The sequence below is a fragment of the Lycium barbarum genome, chromosome 10, assembly GCF_019175385.1.
Source record: "Lycium barbarum isolate Lr01 chromosome 10, ASM1917538v2, whole genome shotgun sequence".
NCBI classification, from domain to species: Eukaryota; Viridiplantae; Streptophyta; class Magnoliopsida; order Solanales; family Solanaceae; genus Lycium; species Lycium barbarum.
The window spans coordinates 94614400-94635337 of NC_083346.1; the positions used below are offsets into that span (position 1 = coordinate 94614400).

At 36.5% G+C, this 20938-nt stretch overlaps 3 protein-coding genes and 1 non-coding gene across 4 annotated transcripts; 2 read left to right on the forward strand and 2 right to left on the reverse strand.

Moving 5' to 3' along the window:
- Positions 1–241: 241 nt before the first annotated feature.
- Positions 242–2648, reverse strand: LOC132613137 (uncharacterized). The gene is made up of 3 exons (XM_060327185.1): positions 2554–2648; positions 1907–1992; positions 242–477 (listed from the first exon to the last, which is right to left on the reverse strand). The coding sequence occupies exons 1-3, from the start codon at positions 2646–2648 to the stop codon at positions 242–244; spliced, it is 417 nt and encodes a 138-aa protein (XP_060183168.1).
- Positions 2649–2743: 95 nt separating this feature from the next.
- On the reverse strand, positions 2744–3971 carry LOC132613138 (uncharacterized). Its single transcript, XM_060327187.1, has 2 exons — positions 3472–3971; positions 2744–3344 (listed from the first exon to the last, which is right to left on the reverse strand). Exons 1-2 carry the CDS (start codon positions 3969–3971, stop codon positions 2744–2746), a joined length of 1101 nt encoding a protein of 366 aa, XP_060183170.1.
- A 9774-nt stretch (positions 3972–13745) lies between these two features.
- On the forward strand, positions 13746–18071 carry LOC132613139 (transcription factor MYB124-like). Its single transcript, XM_060327188.1, has 12 exons — positions 13746–13844; positions 14254–14300; positions 14475–14531; positions 14899–14971; positions 15143–15198; positions 15291–15470; positions 15551–15696; positions 15843–15988; positions 16390–16520; positions 16588–16781; positions 16891–17045; positions 17719–18071. The coding sequence occupies exons 1-12, from the start codon at positions 13746–13748 to the stop codon at positions 17818–17820; spliced, it is 1386 nt and encodes a 461-aa protein (XP_060183171.1). The 3' UTR covers positions 17821–18071.
- Positions 18072–20360: 2289 nt separating this feature from the next.
- Positions 20361–20431, forward strand: TRNAI-AAU (transfer RNA isoleucine (anticodon AAU)). Its single transcript has one exon. It is a non-coding gene; the product is annotated as a tRNA-Ile (tRNA).
- Positions 20432–20938: the final 507 nt, after the last annotated feature.

Genomic DNA, 20938 nt, shown 5'->3' on the forward strand with positions numbered 1-20938 from the left:
ATCTCGCCAAGGGGTCGTGGAATGACCTTCGGTATAACTGGCCATCGATCAGACAAAATCTAGCTGCTTTGGTTCGGAGGGCTCTTGATTCTTTGGCATCGGATGGTAGCTTTCCTGTTTGAAGATAGTCTATGTATTTGACTCTCCAATCCCAAGTGAGGTTGGTCGAGTTTATCTCGGCGTGGCCGGTCTCTATGACCGATTTTGTCAACTGCACCACAGCTTCGGAATTGAACCCATCCTATTCTACCGAGCATCTCAGATTTGCCAGGGCATCCACCTCATTATTTTGATCCTGGGGTACATGTTCCAACGCCCACTCCTTGAACCGGTGAAGGATAACCTGCAATTTTTCCTGATATCTCCGCATTCGATCATCCTTGATTTCAAAAGTTCCGTTCGTTTGGTTGACCACCACGAGAGAATCGCATTTGCCCTCAATGATCTCGGCTCCCAAGCTTTTAGCCAGTTCTAAACCTGCAATCATAACCTCATATTCGGCTTCATTGTTAGTTAAATCAGCCGATCTAATGGATTGTCTTATTACGTCATTCGAGGGAGGTTTAAGAACGATCCATAACCCGAACCCTTTTACATTAGAAGCATTGTCTGTGTAAAGATTCCAGACTCCCGTACTAGTCCCCGAGGTAAGAATAATTTCCTCATCGACCTCGGGGATCATGGCCGGTGCAAAATCGGCCACAAAATTCGCCAATATTTGAGATTTGATCGCAGTTCGGGGTTTATATTCAATATCATACCCGCTAATCTCCGCAGCCCACTTTGCTAGTCGACTTGAGAGTTCGAGTTTATGCATGACATTCCTTAGGGGGTACGATGTTACGACGCATATGGGATGACACTGAAAGTAAGGTTTTAATTTTCTAGACACACTCAATAAAGCCAAACAGAGTTTTTCCAAATGAGGGTATTGGTTTCGGAGTCACCGAGGGTTCTACTTACATAGTAACCGGGTATTGCATACCTTTCTCCTCTCGAACCAGGACACAGCTCACCGCTATCTCGGACACCACCAAGTATAAATACAACTGCTCGTTCGCTTTTGGCGTATGGAGTAGAGGTGGGCTTGATAAGTATCTTTTGAGTTCTGCTAAGGCCATCTGACATTCGGGGGTCCATTCAAAGTCAGTCTTTCTTTTTAGCAACGAGAAAAATCGATGACTCTTGTCCGAGGATCTGGAGATGAATCGGCTTAGGGCAGCTATCTGTCCAGCAATCTTTGTACCCCTTTGATGTCGTTGATCACGGTGATATCTTCAATTGCCTTTATCTTATCCGGGTTGATTTCGATCCCTCGATTTGATACCATGAATCCGAGAAACTTGCCCGATTCGACTCTGAAGGCACATTTTTCCGGGTTCAGCTTCATGGTGTACTTTCTTAATATGCTGAAAGTTTCCTGCAAAAATTTCAAGTGGTCCTCTGCTCGCAGGGACTTAACGACCATGTCATCTATATAAACTTCCATGGATTTCCCTATTCGGTGTTCAAACATGCGGTTGACTAAACGCTGATAGGTGGCACCGACATTTTTTAAGCCGAAGGGCATTACATTATAGCAATATGTGCCAGACCTAGTTATGAAGGAGGTTTTTTCTCGATCCTCCGGGTCCATTTGTATTTGGTTGTACCCGGAGTAGGCATCGAGGAAACTCAGCGTGTCGTGACCCGCAGTAGCGTCGATCATGCGATCGATGTTGGGCAAAGGAAATGAATCCTTTAGACAGGCCTTGTTTAAATCTTTATAATCTACGCACATTCTAAACTTATTCCCCTTTTTAGGCACTACTACAACGTTTACTAACCAATCTGGATATTTTACCTCTCGAATGGACCATATATTAAGAAGCTTGGTTACCTCGTCCTTGACGAATGCATGTTTTACCTCGGGCTGTGGCCTCCGCTTTTGTTTGACAGGAGGAAAACTTGAATCCAGGCTCAACTTGTGTGTCGTCACATCCGGTGGAATACCTGTCATGTCCAAATGGGACCAAGCAAAGCAACCTGAGTTATTTTTAAGAAACTCAATAAAAAATTTCCTGAGCTCGGGGGTTAACCCCGTGCCCAGGTATACCTTCTTCTCTGGTAGATGGTCGACCAGTATGACTTGCTCGAGTTCTTCGACTGTGGACTTAATGGCATCAGAATCATCGGGCACCACAGAGGTTCTCGGTACTCCAAATTTTGACTCTTCATCTAGTGTGTCTCCGTTCCGATCTTTCGAAGATTCCGGGATCGGGATCTGTGATTGCTATTTGGCATTCTTCCCTTCATTCCGATCTGGCGCCTTTATACTCCTAACAGATTCTTCAACCGCGAACTTTTTTTTTGCGGCCTGTTGTTCACCACGGACGGTTTTGATACCTTTTGGGGTCGGGAATTTCAATACCTGATGCATAGTTTAGGGGACCGCTCTCACGAGGTGAATCCATGGTCTGCCCAGCAATGCATTGTATCCCATGTCTCCCTCTATCACATAAAATTTTGTCTGTTGCATAGTTCCTGCCATATTGATCGGTAAAGTGATCTCACCCTTCGTCGTCTCGCATGCCATGTTGAATCCGTTGAGGACCCGTATTGCCGGCACGATCTGATCTAGTAGTCCCAGCTGTTCGATGACTCTCCATTGGATGATATTAGACGAGCTACCTGGATCAATTAGCACACGTTTAATTCTAAATTTATTGACAAGGACAGATATTACCAGTGCGTCGTTATGCGGTTAGGCAATGCCTTCCATGTCCTCGTTATCGAACGTGATGGGACCATCGGGGTCATCATTCCGGATACGCTTTTCCTTTGTTATGGAAATTTTGGTGCATTTTACAACCGGCCCAATGGGAACGTCAGTTCCTCCCATGATCATGTGTATCACTTGCTGAGGCTCTTCCGGCCTGTCCTGCTTGTTGGAGTCCAGGTTCTTGAAATGGGTTTTTGCTCGTTCATTTAGGAATTCTCGAAAATGTCCCAAATTGAACAGACGAGCGACCTCCTCTCTCAGCTGCCGACAATCCTCGATCCAATAGCCGTGAGTATGATGATACTTACAGATAAGATTTTTATCCCGTTTCTCTGGATCAGATTGGATTGGCCTTGGATGCCTTGTTTCTTTGTTTCGGATAACGGCAGCCGCTATGGTTGCTACATTGACGCAAAAGTTGTACTCTAATAACCTTGGAGTTTCTCTGTTTCCCGAGGCTTTATCGATAGCATTTTTGTTTATCAATCCACGGCTACTTTGGCCTCGATCATTCCTCCTATCATTCTTGCCTGATTCGCTATTGTGCCTGTTTCCCCTTCGATCGAGTGGGTAAGGCTGGTACCTGTCATATGACGATCTGGAATCGATCTACCACTTTCCTCAATTGATCACTCCCTTTACCGGAATGCCATGATACCGAAGCAGCCCTCAGAATCTTATCATCTTCGACTCTGATCTTCGACTGATACCTGTTGGGTACATCAGCCCAGGCGATCACCGGGTATTCTATCAGATTTTGCTTTAGCTCCATAGATGTGATCGAGCTCCTTGAATTGAGCCCTTGGGTGAAAGCCTGAACGGCCCAATTGTCAGTGACTGGGGGTAAGTCCATGCGCTCCATTTGAAATCGAGCCACAAACTCGCGGAGGGTCTCGTCATCTTGTTGCTTGACGTTGAACAAGTCTGATTTTCGTGTTTCGACCTTGATGGCCCCGGCATGGGACTTGACAAAAGCATCAGCGAGCATGGCAAATGAATCAATTGAATGCTCGGGCAAGTTATGATACCAAATCATCGCCCCCTTCGACAGGGTTTCCCCAAATTTCTTAAGTAGCATTGATTCCCTTTCGTCATCAGCGAGATCATTGCCCTTAATAACACATGTGTATGTAGTCACATGTTCACTTGGGTCCGTTGTCCCATTATACTTCGGGATATTGGGCATGCGAAATCTCTTATGGATTGTCATCGGTCCCGCGCTCGGCGAAAAGGGCATTTGAACAAATGTTTTCGAATCCGGTCCCTTCAATACTGGTGGAGCCCCCGAAATGTAATCGACCTTCGAGTAGTAGTTCTCCACCTTCTTGTCGTTCGCCTCTATCTTCTTTTCGCCGGACTCGACTCGTTTCGTTAAAACTTCGAGCATTCTTATCAATTCGCTACTTTGCCCGGGTTGGTTCTCGGAACCCCGTGGGACGTGTCTTTCCTCCGTATCCTGGGTCTGTTCTGATGGGGCAATATCGGGTGCCTAACCCCGATTTTACAATTGCACTATGATCTCTTACTGGGCATGTAACTGAGCCATAGCCATGTGTAACTGGTTTTGGAGCTGTTGCAGCATAACTCCGTTATTCTCGCCGGCCGGTACGTTGCCCACCGATGATCCGACTTAAACAGAGTTAACGGGGGGGAGGGGGCCCGTTGTTGTTTGGTACATCCCCATCGTCATGCTCGTGATGGCTTGGTTCCACTTGGAAGTTGACGGAATGGGAATCCGACATTTTAGTATACCTGAAATCAAACCTTAAAGAACAAGTGTAAAATATCGAGCGTAACCAGAATGTTGTATCGAACCGCCACTACTATCTAAGGCCCCACGGTGGGCGCCAAACTGTTTAACCTTAAAATGGAGAACAATTAAATTTATGCGTGACGCCAAAGATATGTGGCTAAATTCGATTCGAGATTAAATTGCGAGATGAGTCAATAAGTAAATAAAGATGCAGATCTAACCGAATATTAATTATGTCCATCCTCGGGTATAGAAACTGAGGTCGATACCCTCTATCGAGTACTTACACGATGAACAATAAAGATGAACTAAGGAACAAATGGGAATGGTTTCAAAGGATTCTTATTGTTTTCTGATATGAACTCTTTCACGCTTTCTGTTGCCAGCCCCCTACAATGGATGGAAACCTCCTCTTTATATAGTAGAGGAGTCCTAACCCTAGTACAATTCTAAATAAAGGAAAGAAATCTGGTGACAGCTGTTGCCGAGATCGACGCCGAAATATCCGGTTGAGGGCGGATATTTCGGTCTTCTCCTTATGGCAGTTAACCGCCCTTCCTTTATCGCATCATCCCAGATCGAGCTCGATGCCTCGTTCCTGATGAGCCGGTCATAACGTGCCCGAGCATAACCATAACAACGGGAAACCGAGCACGTCCGTATCCTCGGTTTTACCCGTATACAAGATTAAAATTCTTTTAAGTTTTCTACAGTTTGTCTAATTCCTGTACTAGGTATTTTAGTTGCAACCTAATTCACTTATTCAAAAAACATTATTCTTAGGCAATTCATTCAGAGAAACCATGCTACAGTCAGATGTTTCACTTGCTTTGGAAGTGGAATTAGCATTGAATTCATTTCCTGAGACTCAGTGTATATTTTTATATCACTATAAATATGACTCCGCAAATTTAAAAAACTAAAAGGAGAAAATTACAAATTCATTTCAGAGTGCTTTAGAGTGAACAACTCGCCTTGAGATGTTGAATCGTGTATGATATGATAAAGATGGTTCTTGTGGGTGAGCATCGCCGATAATGGGCATGCCGGTTGACTTTACTTGTAAATATATTTTTCTTATACTTCATATTTGTGCATAGTGATATATAATTTATTATTGTGCATATAGTTATATGCTTGTTATTGTGCATTTGTCTTATGTTTATTTGTGCATCGGATGTATGTGGTATTTATTGTATCTTGTTTTCTTCATGTACACTTGTTGATTATAGTATTACATGTACATGCTCTTAAATGAAAAGGCAATTTTCATACTTTAGTTTCATCAAAAATTCATTAGGACAATTAATGATACTTATTGAGTACTTCTGTACTCATCCTTTTTTCTTTTCCTCTTTTTATGTGCTCAGAACCAGATCCTAGGATTCCTAGCATTAGCGAACCATGTGGTTGATTGTGATCCAGACTTGTAGTTTATATAATAGTTAACCTACCACAAAGTTCAGTGGTGGCTGAACCTTCCTAGTCATCTTTCATTTCTATTTCAGCAATTGATTTATGCTCCCAAATTTCTTAGATGCTTTTGAATAAGTGTGTGAGCCTATACCTATTTAGTTTAACGTTGTATTATGGATATTGCTTTGTCGCGGATTAGTCTGTCTTTATTTGTTCAATTTGGTTATATCTTTGTTTCAGTTTTATTTGCTGTGAATTTGAATGATTGAATTGTAGTTAAGGTTAGTTTGCTCGGTAAGAGGGTTTTCGGGTGCCGGCCACATGTCCTAATGATTTTGACTTTTTGAGTTGTGACACCCCTACATGAAATGCAAGTAAAAAGACTACAAAAGTATCACTTTTTCTTGTTTCTCTTTCATCTTAGATTTAGGTTATATACATTAATACCATATAAGTTTTTTTTGGAGAAATTTCAGAATAATACAATTGGCTGACTCACATTACAAAAATATAGCTCATAACTTACATTGCAAAGCTTTGCTCCGAAAACAATAGGCTCAAAACTGTAGAATATGGTGTCCATCTTCTCCCATCAAATTTTGAACCTCCATTAAGTATCACTCTCAAATTCAAAAGGGCTGAAAAAGAAAATAGTGATTGAATCCGCTAATTCATCAATTGAAACACAATAAAGACAACAAGAACAAGAAGATTAAGGTAAACCAAATGGTCTAATTAAAATGATAAGAAAATATAAAATCGAAATAGTCGTACTGAGTAAAAAGTGAAAATAGGGGGTGTTGACTATTGACTAACAGGGGAAAATTAAGAAGAACAAAAGAAATACCATATTTAGTTTTAGTTCAACAAATCAAATCCATTAGGGTGGTGAAAATTAGATTCTTAAGATAATCCATCATTGTTGAACAAACATAAATAAGTGGGTTTAAATTTTGAATACGATTTTGTGAGAAATTTGGAGTGGGTGTTGTTTAGACTTGTTAGAAATATATAAGGAGGTTGTTTACAAAACTTGAAGTCATTTAATGGAGATTTGGGTTGATCTTGGACAAGCTACAGACGCTACTACACTTTTATATGATGTTATACACTTACATACAAAGACATGTGCATTATATATATAGGTGCATAATAGTGTATAAAAGGTGTTTATACACTCATATGCGCTAGTATATAATATCATACAAAAACTGACTACGTCTTCTTCTTTGAATCCAAGCACCAAATCCATCCAAAAGATCTCAAAAGCTACACCAAATCACCCTAAAATTCAGATTTAGGCTCCTCAATACGTACCCGATCTTTTGCAACAATACCACTCGAAACGGAGCATATTTGCGGAAATACGATTTTCAAACCTTGAAACATTGAGCTTAAACAATGACAGTCTATGGAGTTTCTACTTTCCATGCACGTTCTCAGCCTTAAATCATGGATAACCACGTTTTTCAACTTCAAACAACATTCTCCGACAGATTCTATTCAACAAATTCGTACTACTCAAACCAAAGCAACTATGTATATATTTTTTGTCCAGGTTTGTTCAAACGAAATCATTAAAGTAAGCTACTCCCAAAATAGAGAAACACATATCTGAAAATTCCAGATTGAAGTAACGACTAGATTTTTGTTCTCTTTAATTTTGTCTTCGCACATTCGATCAAACAGTGGGCCAAATTGCTTAAGAATTTAAACATGGGTCAACTTTGGTAAACTAAATGGCCAATCTGTACTCACGCGTAATTATTCTTTATATATATATATATGAATATAAATGTTGGTTGATCAAAATAGCCTTAAAATATTGTACGACTTTTTTACCCTTACTATTACTACTAATGCAATGTTTGTCCATAGATACCAAAATAAAATCACTTTTTTTGGAATTTTGGAGTTGGAGTTGGAGTTGGAGTTGGAGTTGGAGTTGTATTTGACCATAGTTTTTAAAATAGTAGTTTTTGTTGAAATGTAGTTGTAAAAAAGTGAAAAAAGTGATTTTTTTTGTTTTGGTTTTGGAATTCCGGAATACAACTTCAAGTTGTATTCAAAATTCTTATGGCCAAACGCTGAAAAGTGAAAAAGATGATTTTTTTTTTTTTTTTGAATAAAGTGAATAATTCTTATGGCCAAATGCCCACTAAGATTACTAATTACTAATCTTATTTCTATTGACCCACCTAACAGCCGAATTTTATACCGTTACTAACTGTTACTACTAATTACTAATCCTTCTTACTAACTATAACTAGTTAACTACTAATTACTAATTCTTTTTGTTGGTTGAAAACTAATTACTAATCCTTTCTATTGAAATATCTAACAGCCGACTTTTGTACCCATCCTAACTATTACTACTAAAATCACTAATTACTAATCCTTTTTTTGTCTGAATATTAATTACTAATTCTATTTCTATTAAACTAATTAACAGTCGAACAAAAAAAAAAACCAACGACTACTAACAGAACGGCTATTACTACAACGTAACAATTTGATCTCCTTTCTTCTTTCTATTTGAATTGTATTCCTAATATAATTTGATAGGAGCCAAATACTTCTATAAAAAATATCATTGCTCCACATTCTCCATCATAAGCTTTGATACTGCCGCTTCAGAAAAAAGATAACAAAATTCTGCAAACTTCTCGAAAGGTATTATTTCTTCCCATTATTATACTTTTTATTTGTAACTTTATTATTAATGTTTAGAGGTGTCTGCCGCTTTGTCAATAGCTATTGCCAGTACAGGTTGTCTCTCCTCATTAGAAATATTAGATATTTGCTTCTAATAAAGTAAATCAACCTTATTAGATAATAAAAATTAATTTATACTGAGTAGATATTGTTTTGCAACTTTCTTTTTAGTTATTACAGGTGTTCTGAAATAACAATGGTATCAGATTTGGCGAAAGAATGTGTCTATAAATAATCATAGAAGGTGTGATGTTCAATGGTAATAAAGGTATTTGTCATTGGAAGAGGACCGATAATAGAGTATAAAAATGCAAGCGGTGATGGTTCCCATATGCAGTTGACATTTGTGGAGGAAGAGGTAATATTCGTTGTATATTTATTTTATATTTCTTACTTATTTATATTTTCTTTATTAACATCAAATTAATTTTAAATAATTTTTTCAGGGAACAAAAATCCAGACGGTCCTTTTCAATGAATAAATTAAATATAAAGTGAAAAGATTTATTGGAACAAAACAAAAGTTACAAAATCATAGATGGTTGTGTGAAGGATCCTACCTCTAGCTAGCTATTTATCTATGAAGAAAGAGTTAGGAAATATCTTTTACCAATTATACTATAGTTGATGAATGCAACAATTATTTTTCAACCTCAAGCTTTTATCTGTCTTGAGTAACATAATAGAAAAAATGCATGTCTGGGACTAACGTGCAACTACACGTTTATTATCAGCACAATTTAATCTATGATAGCAAGTTATTCTTCATATTACTTTTAGAGTAATTTAATTGTGCAATTGCTTTTTTTTTTTGGTTACTAAGTTTTTATATTAATCACCAAAGTGAGTCCTTACAAAGCTAGGCATAGCTACACACAGCTTGCCATTCTAAATAAACACTTGAGCAACAACATACAGAAGCTAAAATTTGAAACTAAGTACTAGGGGCCTAATGTGCAATTGCTTTTTACCCCTTCATGCACTACACTTGAACTCGTCCATCTTTATTTGTGTTCAGTAAATGTTATACTGACGGATGTGAGTCGTGCAAGTACTCGAGTTCATAATTTCTCTCCTCCTTATTTATGGCTTAGTTATGACCAGAGTAAAAAGTAGTCAATTACACTTGAATTCAAAATCTAAGAATGCTATAATGAAAACCATTCAAGCTCATCATTAAGACATTCGGCTCTAGGTTGAATATATTCCATTGGAATATAATTAGACTCTTTCAAGATCAACTCTTATCATATGATCCTAAAAAGTTAAATGCCTATCATCACATTCCATCTGACGCAAGCTATGAGTTGCTTAATTATCAACACAACATACGCTCCCATATAAATATATAAAGTGATAGGCAAAAGATCTAGAAAAGTGAGGTAGACGTGAAGGCCTTAGAAGCAACAGAAACTGAAATTAGCTACGTATTAATTTTATCGTTAATCAGCCGTTAAATTTCTCGTAGTTAACATGATTTTTGTGATAATTTATCCCTAACCCATTGGTGGAAGAGGATTGGTGACAGATTTTATTGTTTAGATACATAATTTGTTTGTTACTAACTTCAATTTTTTTGTAGCGCATGGACTAATGTTTTCAAAGTAAATCAAGAATGCAAAAAATGACAAAATCAATGCATAGTAATAGGATATGCCTGTGGATTTAATTTAAGCTATATATAGTTGCACTATTGAAAAAACTTACAGTGTAGCTTAAATTATTATAGTAAATTAATTGTCATTTTTATCAAGCTATCAATTAATAGTTATCTTAAAAAAAGTTACATGTAATTATAATTTATAATATAGACAATTTAACTGTGTAAATATTTTTGAAGAATAATGCATAGGAACTTAAACAATTTTCAACTTAGAAAAAGTGGGTAGACAGAACAAGGATTGTGTTGTGTGGGTGAATATATATAACAACGTGGAGAAACTTTTACCTAGGGTACCATCAGGTTTTCATCTTTTTTGACTTTTTTGAGTTTTTTAGCTCTGTCACACCGACCCTTAAGTTTCCCATCTCTCCTTTTACATGCACCTGGCAATTAGATTCCCTCTCTAGAATGCTTGTTTTGTAGACATAGTGGTGGAGCCATACGTACTTAAGGGGTGTTAATTGATCCTTTTATCGAAAAACTATACTCCTATATAGTTAGATAACTTTATACACACACACCTACAAAAAGATAGAGCATGTTTGTCGCCTATCCCAAATGAAGTAATTTCCCGTGCCCCTATCATCCCCTTCTCATATCAAGAAGAAGAGATCATCATAGGAGCTAGAAGAACTAAATCAAAAGAAAATGATCATAGAAAGCTAACTTTTAGAATAAGAAAAGACACCTTATTATAATTAGCACGATAGGAAATGCTTAGACAAACAAAAAACATTGAATAGAAAAAACTTTTACTGTGTTACTTAAGTTATAGAAATTGATTAGTGGTTTTGATTGGAAAAAAAAAGATTATAAAGAAATTTCTGAGCTCAAGGCTCAAGAACAAAGTTATATATAAACTCTCTTTTGACTAATTATATTTAAACATCTTCCTTCCCCTCTCCTTCTCCTACTGTTCGGGAGATGATAATAGATTGTATAAATGGAGTATATATATCTTTTGGGTTATTAGCATTTGGAAGATAGTTAATGAATAAATGACATAGACGTTGCTACTAGCTAATTTGTGGTTAATTTTACCGACTATCCCTCAATTTTTATTTTATTTCACTAGAATTATTAAGGCTTAATGCATATGCGGCCCCCTAAACTTGTCCCTTTTTTCATTTTGGCACCTCAACTAAGTGTTGTTTGTATTGAATCACTGAACTCATCCTCAATTGTGTCTACCAAACACAATCCGACTTACATAGTGTTCTATCTTGAATGTAGCAACATGCTAAGATATTCTCCAATTTAATTATGTCATCTTTTAGCTAAGATCAACAATAATTAAGAGGAAAAAGAAAAAGAGTAGCTCTTACTTAAGCTGGCAGTACAAGATCAGAACCAGCAGAAACCAACACATCTATGACCTAAAGAATAACTTACCACATGTCTAAAATATTACTATACCTTCATTTTCCCAATTTAATTTCTGCTTCTAGTAATAATCAGTATTAGGTGGTTTGATAAGCACACTTGAGGACGAGTTCAGGAGTTCAACAGGAACAACACTTAGTTAAGGTGCCAAAATGGAAAAAAGAGACAAGTTTAGGGGGCCACATATGCATTAAGCCAATTATTACATTACTTTTTGTACTCTTTCAATTTTAAAATAAGTGATGTTTTTAATTTGGGCTCACCACTAAAAAAAATTACTCACTCCTAGAGAGTAAGAAGCATTTTTACTAACTTTACTCTCAGTCAACCGCCTTGAAAAAGAAATAACTCTTTAATGATTTATTGGTTATGTAAAACTCCATTTAATCTAATAAGTATAAAATTGGACTAAGAATTAATGATTTCTTGATTTTGTAGAACACCCCTGGTTTTGAAAAAAAATGAAATGGTAAAAACACCACTTATTATGAAACGAAAGGAGTAACAAAAAAGTCATTATTTTTTTAAAAGATGTCTTCTCAATTATTAATAAAAAACGAGTACATCAGAAATAAAAAAAAGGTGGGACTGACCCCATTTCATCGAACCAGACATAGAAACAGTTGCCCTAACTAAAGTGTGAGGAGCTAGATTCGCTAATTTTCAAACTAGAGAAACATACACTACTTGAAAACCATTCATTAGTGTCTTACAATCATAAACAAGAGAATCAAAACAAGATTTATTCGAAAATTTTCCTTCCAGAGCTTGATGAACCAGGTGATTATCTATCTCAATCACCACACGACTATTAACAAAGCCGCTCTTCAACTAGCTGAGAGCTTCCCGAATGCCTGTATTTTTTTTTTTTAAAAAAAAGTCGTTTGATTTGCCTGAGTATCATAGAAGGGTCTGTTTGAAAAGCCACATGGTAATTGAAATTGATGTAATTACTTGAGTAGTAATTATACAACCTTGTAATTACACATTATTGTACTTACGACGACATATTTGTTTATCATAACGTAATTACAGTGCAACTACAAATATATTGTTTGGCTGCACAAGTATTATTAAACAATTAGATTAAATTTTAAAAATAACGTTATCTATCAAAAGCTAATATTTGACAAATATGTGATTTTATAATTAATACTCCCTCTGTTTCAATTTGTTTGAACCTATTTCCTTTTTAGTCCGTGCCAAAATGAATGACCTCTTTCCTAATTTGGAAACAAATTCACTTTAGGAATGATTTACAGCCACACAAATTTTCAAGGTTTATTTTGAACCACAAGTTTCAAAAGTCTTCCCTCTTTCTTAAATGTCGTGCCCATACAAATGAGTTCATATAAATTGAAATTGAAATGGAGGGAGTATTAAATTTGATCAAGTCACTTGGGTTGCAATCCCTTTAATTAATTCAATCAACCAGAAATAAACCTCCATCCGATACCCCACAAACAAGCACAATTTTGAATTGAAGAAATCTGTACGGAAATATGATAATCTCATAATACTAAGCAGTTGGGTCACGAATATTAGCAAGTACCATTAACAAACAATCAGGAAAAACTCCGTACACTATAACAAGTGAAGAAGAAAAAATGAAACCACTCCATTAATATACTGTCGTGGATTTCTAGGTTATTTTTTAAACTTTCCCCTTCATACACCTTATTTCTCGTCTTCATCATGAATATCAGGAGTATGATCAACTTAAACACTTCAAAAAATCATTTTTTAAGGCTTCGTATACCGTTAGATAGCTACGTTCTGAAGTTCACTTTTTTTTTTCGTCAAACCAAATCCCGAGGCAACATATAATTTCTTTTTATTTTTTTTCTTTCTGTTGGAATGCATAGAATTCCCATAAAACTAGTGGAGCGGAAGTCCGAATCCGAGGAGAAAGGAATAGAGAAATGGAACAGTTTTCAATTTCCACTTTTCTGTCCCCTTAGCTATTCGTATATAAATCATTCATCCAAAAGGGTCTTATGTACATTATGCATGCAAGAACACACAAGTATAGATTGTAATAAAAAATGCAGAGTATGACGAAGAAGAAGAAGGCAGCCAATTCTAATAGTAATGTAAATAATAGTGATGGAGCTAAGCAAAAACAAAGACGTATTGTTTCTTGGTCTCAAGAGGTAGTAGACTAGTAGTTACTGTTATTTGTCTTTTTTTTTTTTAAGTTCTTTTTCTGCATGTTCTTGACTCCAACTAATTGGAAATTGAGACATACTTAATAGATTTATTTGAATCTGTGTTTTGGCATCCGTCTATTGGGATTTTACAAGAAAGTTTTTTCTTTTTGGGTCGTTTATTGATGATTTTCCTAATTGAAATGGATTGTTTTTGGGGCCAAAGCTAGTGCTTCGGTTACGAGTTTGGCCAAATCTAGCAGCTTCGGTCCAAACTATGGATTTACATAAAAAACAATGGAATTCATTGAATATGTACAAATTTAATCTAGAACACACTAATTTTAATGGACTAGAATCCCGTAACCTATAAACTTTAAATTATGCCCACGCCTCTGATTGTTTTGAGTTGCAGGAGGATGATATACTACGAGAGCAAATTCGTATCCATGGAACTGATAAGTATAGTTCTTACCCTTTTGATTTTATTTTCAATAATTCATGAAAGACCATATTTTTGTTTTTATCTAATAAAACCATAAAGTTTGGATTGTGGTTTGGTTTGATTGAGTGATTGATATTGGACATGGCTATTGAAGCTAAAAAGAATTTTTTTGGTCATGATGCATTGTGTAGTTGGACGATCATAGCTTCAAACTTCAAGGATAAAACAACCAGACAATGCAAAAGAAGGTTAGTCCAATTTTTTTTCTCTCTCTCTCAATTTATAAGGGCAATCATTCTGTATTTGACTTTTTCCCTTTATCTTTTACTACTCCCTCCGTCCCAAATTAGTTCTCTTGTTTCACTTATCGAGAGTCCATTAGACTAATTTTGGTAGCTAGTTGGATTAAATCAATTCAATAATTTACAATTAAAACTTAGCTATTCACAAACCATGTCAAAAGTACTACAAGTTGCAACTTTTCTCATGTCAATTTGATGAAAAAATACATTTGACTTTTGAGATGCGAAACATGACAACTACTTTGGGACGGAGGGAGGACTATATACTTTTTGTTTTGGTCAACTGATGGTGATTGTGTTTTTAAATCTGTAGATGGTTCACTTATTTGAACTCAGATTTCAAAAAAGGTGGATGGTCACCTGAAGAAGATATGCTTTTATGCGAGGTAAAATTGTTATATGGTTGCTTCCTTTCTGAACTTTCAGCATTGTCACTTAATTTAGCATTGTTATTAAGTGGAGTTTCTGTTTCAATTAATGTTATTTGGAGTTGGATAGATTGAAATTGTCATAACAATGTCCATATCTGATAAAAAAAGATTGCTCGTGCCTTGCAGGCTCAGAAGATCTTTGGAAACAGATGGACCGAAATTGCCAAGGTGGTTTCAGGCAGGTAAGCATCAATGTATTTGGTACTAATTGTTAGAATTTTCTGTGTTTAGTTCGGAAAGTTGTGTTTTGAACTTTTCCTGTACGTTATTACAGAACGGATAATGCTGTGAAGAATCGGTTCACTACACTGTGCAAAAAGAAAGCAAAGCATGAAGCACTGGCCAAAGAAAACAGCACTTCATACATTAATCTAAATAACAAGAGGATTATCTTTCCATATAGGCTCGATATTGAAAGAATATCTGATGTTTCCGAGCGTATTAAGAGGTTGAGGTAAAATAATATACCATGCATATATTATGTCGCACAGAGACCAAAGTTATGTATTATAACATGCAATTGTCTTGATGCAGGAAGAGCCACATTTTAGATGATTATGTGAATAAAAATCAACCGCATAGACGTCCATTTACAGTGCTTACTCAGAATTTCCATATTGCTGGGGGAAATGCACTATCTCATCAGCACGTCAACAACATGACAGAGACATCTGAAAATGGTAATTAACTAGTATATGTCAATCTTTGACAGTGAACTTTGTATATAAAAGGGACAGTGAAAGATCAGATGAGAGACAGCATACCATTGATTATTTCTACTGAGCAAAGCAAATATGTGACTGACTGTTTCTGGATTTTCAAGCAGCTAGTAATAACAAAAGTCGAGGAACATTCCTTAAGAAGAACGATCCAAAGATATCTGTTTTGATGCAGCAAGCAGAACTACTGAGCTCACTTGCACTCAATGTTAATGCGGAATATACTAACCAGAGTCTTGAAAATACCTGTAAGGTGAGGGTCAATAGTTGTTATTTTTCCTTTTTTTTTTTTTTTTTTATACCTTTCTGTATCGGAACAGTTATAATTTTCTTGTTTTGAACAATAGTTAATAACCATTTATAGACCGTAAAGCTAGTTTCTTCTATTCTACTCCTATATGACTTTTTTAATTGTAATCAGGGAGGACTCATGATCCACCTATTTGCATGATTCATATCTTTGATAATGGCAAAAGATTGTTCAGCCCCGCGACAATATGAGAAACTAAAGATTATTGTTTTAGCCTGCTAATAGAATTTTTTTTTTGATTTTTTTTTTTGCTCTTTTCTAGTGTTCCTTAACCTAGGAACCAACCTGATATTACTCTGCCAAAGCTCTGATGGGATGATCTAAATATTGTGCATGTACTCCAGGATTTTCTTCATCAAACGAAGGAAGGTGATATGCTCAAGTTACGGCTTCCTGAGACGAATTCAGGGCATGATACTCATATGGACCTCATAATAGACTCAAGTAGTAACGAAGGGATCCGACCATCTAAAAGGTATTAAAGGTCATTTTTCCTACCGTAAGCTTATCCTTTACCAGAGTCTAAAATTATAGATGTACAGGCAACCTGCTATATCTGAAGTGTCTGTTGGCAGTTCAGAGTACCGTACCGGATCAACTCTACTGTCGCATGCACTGGGTGATAAAACAGAAGGAAATCAAGTTAAGCGGTGTGCGCAAAGTTCTCAAATAGGTGATCAAACTGGTGTTCAAGAGTTGGAAAATGGAATTTGCTGTGATCTTTCACCCCCTCATGGTACAAAGAATTTCATATTTTGGGAAAACAACTACAGGGTTTTATTGCATCTTACCTATTCTATAACCATGCTAAATTGCTTCATAAATTGTGACTTTGATTACAATAGATACTCTGCCTGTTTGTGATGAAATGAGAGTCAATCATGGATCGGCAACAGTTGAATGCGAATATCCTAAGGGAGATTTCAGTTCTCCTCTCCAAGTAACTCCACCATTCAGATCATTAGCTGCAGCAATTCCTAGCCCAAAGTTTTCTGAAAGTGTAAGCAATCACAGTTTTATGTTTTGTCTAATATTAAGATGATGTAATGCTTTGGAACAAAACAGCTCCACTTGAAATGCATTGAGGTAACAGATAACAAATTGGACTTTTATTCCTACAGATGTATTTTCGTTCATCCTCTTGTAAATTTAAATAGCAGATTTCTTCTAACGTAGTGTCATAAATTAAAGGCATAAGTGAAGGCCTACATCTTGTGGTAGCTTTAGTAGATAGGGTGAAAGATAAAGAAGGACAGTACTAAATATGAGAAAAAGGAACTAACGGACTTAATTAAATACAGAAAAGGAACCTATATAAACCAACCCATTTTTTTTCCACACAATGCAAACTATACAATGTATGCACCTCCCTAATATTTCCCTAATTTAAATATTGACCATTTTGAAAATTTAAAAGGTGGGGAAGCTCTTCAAATCCAAGCAGTTGTTTGAATTGGGCTAGAGAAAAATCAGAATTTATTTCCTCCAAAATGCAAGGATTCCGAACACTACTTCCATAGTTCGGGTTATACTCAAAATTCTTTCTTATGTTCTGATAATCTAATTGCTATTTCTAGCGTAGTTTAATGCTCCTCATCATAGATTTTCATCGAATCATATATTTCATGTGAATTCAGATGCAAGACTGACATGAATTTTGCACCATATTTCAGGAGAGGCAGTTCCTATTGAAGGCACTGGGAGTTGAGCCTACATCCCCTCATCGAAGCACGCAAGCTCCATCTTGCAAAAGGGCGCTCCTCCAAAGCCTGTGATCAACTGTATTAATGTCTCATTCTTTTTCTGTGTTATTGTGGAACTCGAATGGGGTAATTCGATGTTTCCATCACTACTAAAAAGTCTCTATTTTCCCACTAAATTTCTCGCTGAATGTCGGTGGGAAAAATCTCTATTTCTAGTAATGCATAAGTTTTTGCCATTTTATAAGCTTATTGTACATAATGTATAGTGTAACTACAAATTGGCAACTTGCCAAAGCTTATTGAGAATATGGAAGAGAAATATATTAAGGGAACATAGTGAAAGCAAGGAAGATCAGACCTCCTATTTGTTGTTTCTTTTATTTGCTGCTCTTTTTGCATTTAGATGTTACTTAACAGAGTTTTAGTGCATTTCGGAAATTCTATGGCCAGTTCTATATGTACTGTAAGGGGTCGTTTGGTGTGAAGGATAAGCAAAAATAATCCCGGGATAAAATTTTAGTGCCTCTTTATCCCATGTTTGGTTGGAATAAAAATCCTGAATAACTAATCCCGGGATAAGTTATCCCGGGATTGTAGCCTTATTTTATCCCACCTTGAGGGTGGAATAACTAATCCCGAGATAACTTATCCCGGGATAAGTTGTTTCCAACCAAACGAGCCCTAAGTCCGTAACACATTTAATTGAGGGGATAAAAGGGTGAAGGGAATTCAATATGGATTGAAGTGTTGATTTTGCTGGCAATCACTCTCCTTGTGTAGCCTAAATAGTGAGGTAAAAGACAAGAATTGACCTTGATTGTCCAATATAATGTATCAAGACTTTGATGCTTTAATGATTAGAATTACATGATGCTAAGACAGGGTCCAGGAAGGTGACTATCTCAGTATTTAAAGCATTGTCCAGCTTAGGAAAAAAAATGTCATTGGGTCTACCATGGTCAAATATACCCCTCTACTTTGTTTTATTAGCCAACTTTATCCTCCGTTAGTGATAGTGAACAAAAACACCCTACCATGAGGGAGACGAGAGTATGACATTTAACCTTTCCAGTACGATGTTTTGATGTGATGTTGGCTGGAGCTCTGGTGTCACGAGCTCGCCCGCAGTGATGGTTGTGGAGCAAGCAACAGTGAGGGAGAGGAGATGCAAGTCCCAGGGTCGCGGGTCAGATAGTTTTAATTGAAATCGGGTAATTTTGTGAGATTTGTGGTTTTTCATCCAATTAAGGGTATAAGTGTAAACTTTGTAGACGGCAGGGATATTTTTGTTCACTATCACTAACAGAGGATAAAATTAGCTAATAAAACAAAGTAAAGGGGGCATATTTGACCCTTTTCCCTAAATAATAATTTCATTTTAACGAAAATCAACTAAACTATAGCTTTGGTGGGCAGAGTTTCTCCGTATCTCACTGGTGGGAGGTGGTCGATCGAATAGTTGAGGTGAGTACTAGCTGGTCCGGATATCACTACTATCGAACAAAAGAGAAGTTCTTTGCAAAGCAATTACTGTTATCAACGACAGTATATCCACCTAGAATGTAAAATAATAACAATGAAAGGTCTTTTTACTCTGCAACAAAAATAACTTCAGTCATCCAGTGCTGGGAATCCAATTGAATGCTAAAAGAATCACCTCATCCAGTCCTTTTACATATGGCGGTATACTTCTGAGCAATTAGTTGTCTCAATGACTACAAGTATCAGCCAGAAAATATCTCTATGTGCATAACTCTATTCAGTTACATGTCTTATAATGTAAGTGTGACAAAACTTCTAGTGCAAGGGACCCACATTGGGATAGCTAGCTAGAAAAGGCTAACACTACAAACTGATGATCTTGAGTTCAAAATATATAGTAATTCAAATAGACTTCCTAGATGCTTTGTGTCAGTGAACCAAATTGGCTAATGGTAAGAAAAATGAAGTTCTGACCTATACAGTACAAGAAAATGTTCCATGCCCCCACCCCAAATTGGCTAATGGTAAGAAAAATGAAGTTCTGACCTATACAGTACAAGAAAATGTTCCATGCTCCCCAACCTCGCCCCCCCCCCCCCCCCGGCCCCAGCGTAAACTCAAAGAACCTATGATCATAGGCCACTATTAAAAACATAAAATATTTAAAAATCGTTGAACTAATACTAAGTACTAAGAAACCTATAGCATTTTTTCCGATTTGATTTATCGGTTAACTCGAAATTTGCACATCCCTAATAGGAAGCAATCTTATTAAGGTCCAGCTTGTAGACTTGAATAAGTGAGGTGCACACTTCTCTAGTCGTCGTGGAGTCCCTATTGTGGATTGAGAAATCTCTTCTCTTAAGATCTTATTTTAAAGCATTCAATGTATTATGATGCACTATGTAATCATGCCTAGAATCTTTGCAATTACTCTGAATGGATTAAAAATTGTACGTGATATATTTTCAATTTTATTGTTCCATATATTAAGATCTTGAAATTACAAGGCATAATAAGCCTATGCTTCGACGCTAAACTCTTGCTTGAAACTGTCGTGGTTATATTGATCTTCCCGACAGTATATTAATAAAGTGAAATTAAAAATCAAGTTACAAACATGAACATCTGGCCCATTAGCTCAGTTGGTTAGAGCGTCGTGCTAATAACGCGGTCGCAGGTTCGAGACCTGCATGGGCCACTTCCTTTTGTTGTATATTTTTACCCGTTTATTATGACGTTTTTCCTGCCTGCTACAACTAATTCTGTTGTATACTGACGTAAATAGGAACCTTTTTTAAAATACATCCAAATAGCTATATTTTCAGTTGACATACTTGTACACAGTACACCCATTCCAAATTTCTCACAAAAATAAAACAAAATTCAAACCACTTCTTTAAGCTTGTCCAACAACGGTGGGTTACCTTTTTAATATGTTGTTAGTGCTCCTTTCTGTGGTTGTTACTGCTCTATAACGCTTTTATGATATGTTGTCATTATTTATTTGTTTTCATCATATCTTTTTTCATACTGCTGTGAATTGCTTGTCCTTAATTATGTCGAGGGTCTACCGGAAACAATCTCTCTACCTCCTAAGATGGGGGTAAGGTCTGCGTACACTCTACCCTCCCCAAACTCCACCACTTTGTAAGATTTCACTTATTATGTTGTTGTTGTTGTTGTGTTAAATTTTAACTATAAATGA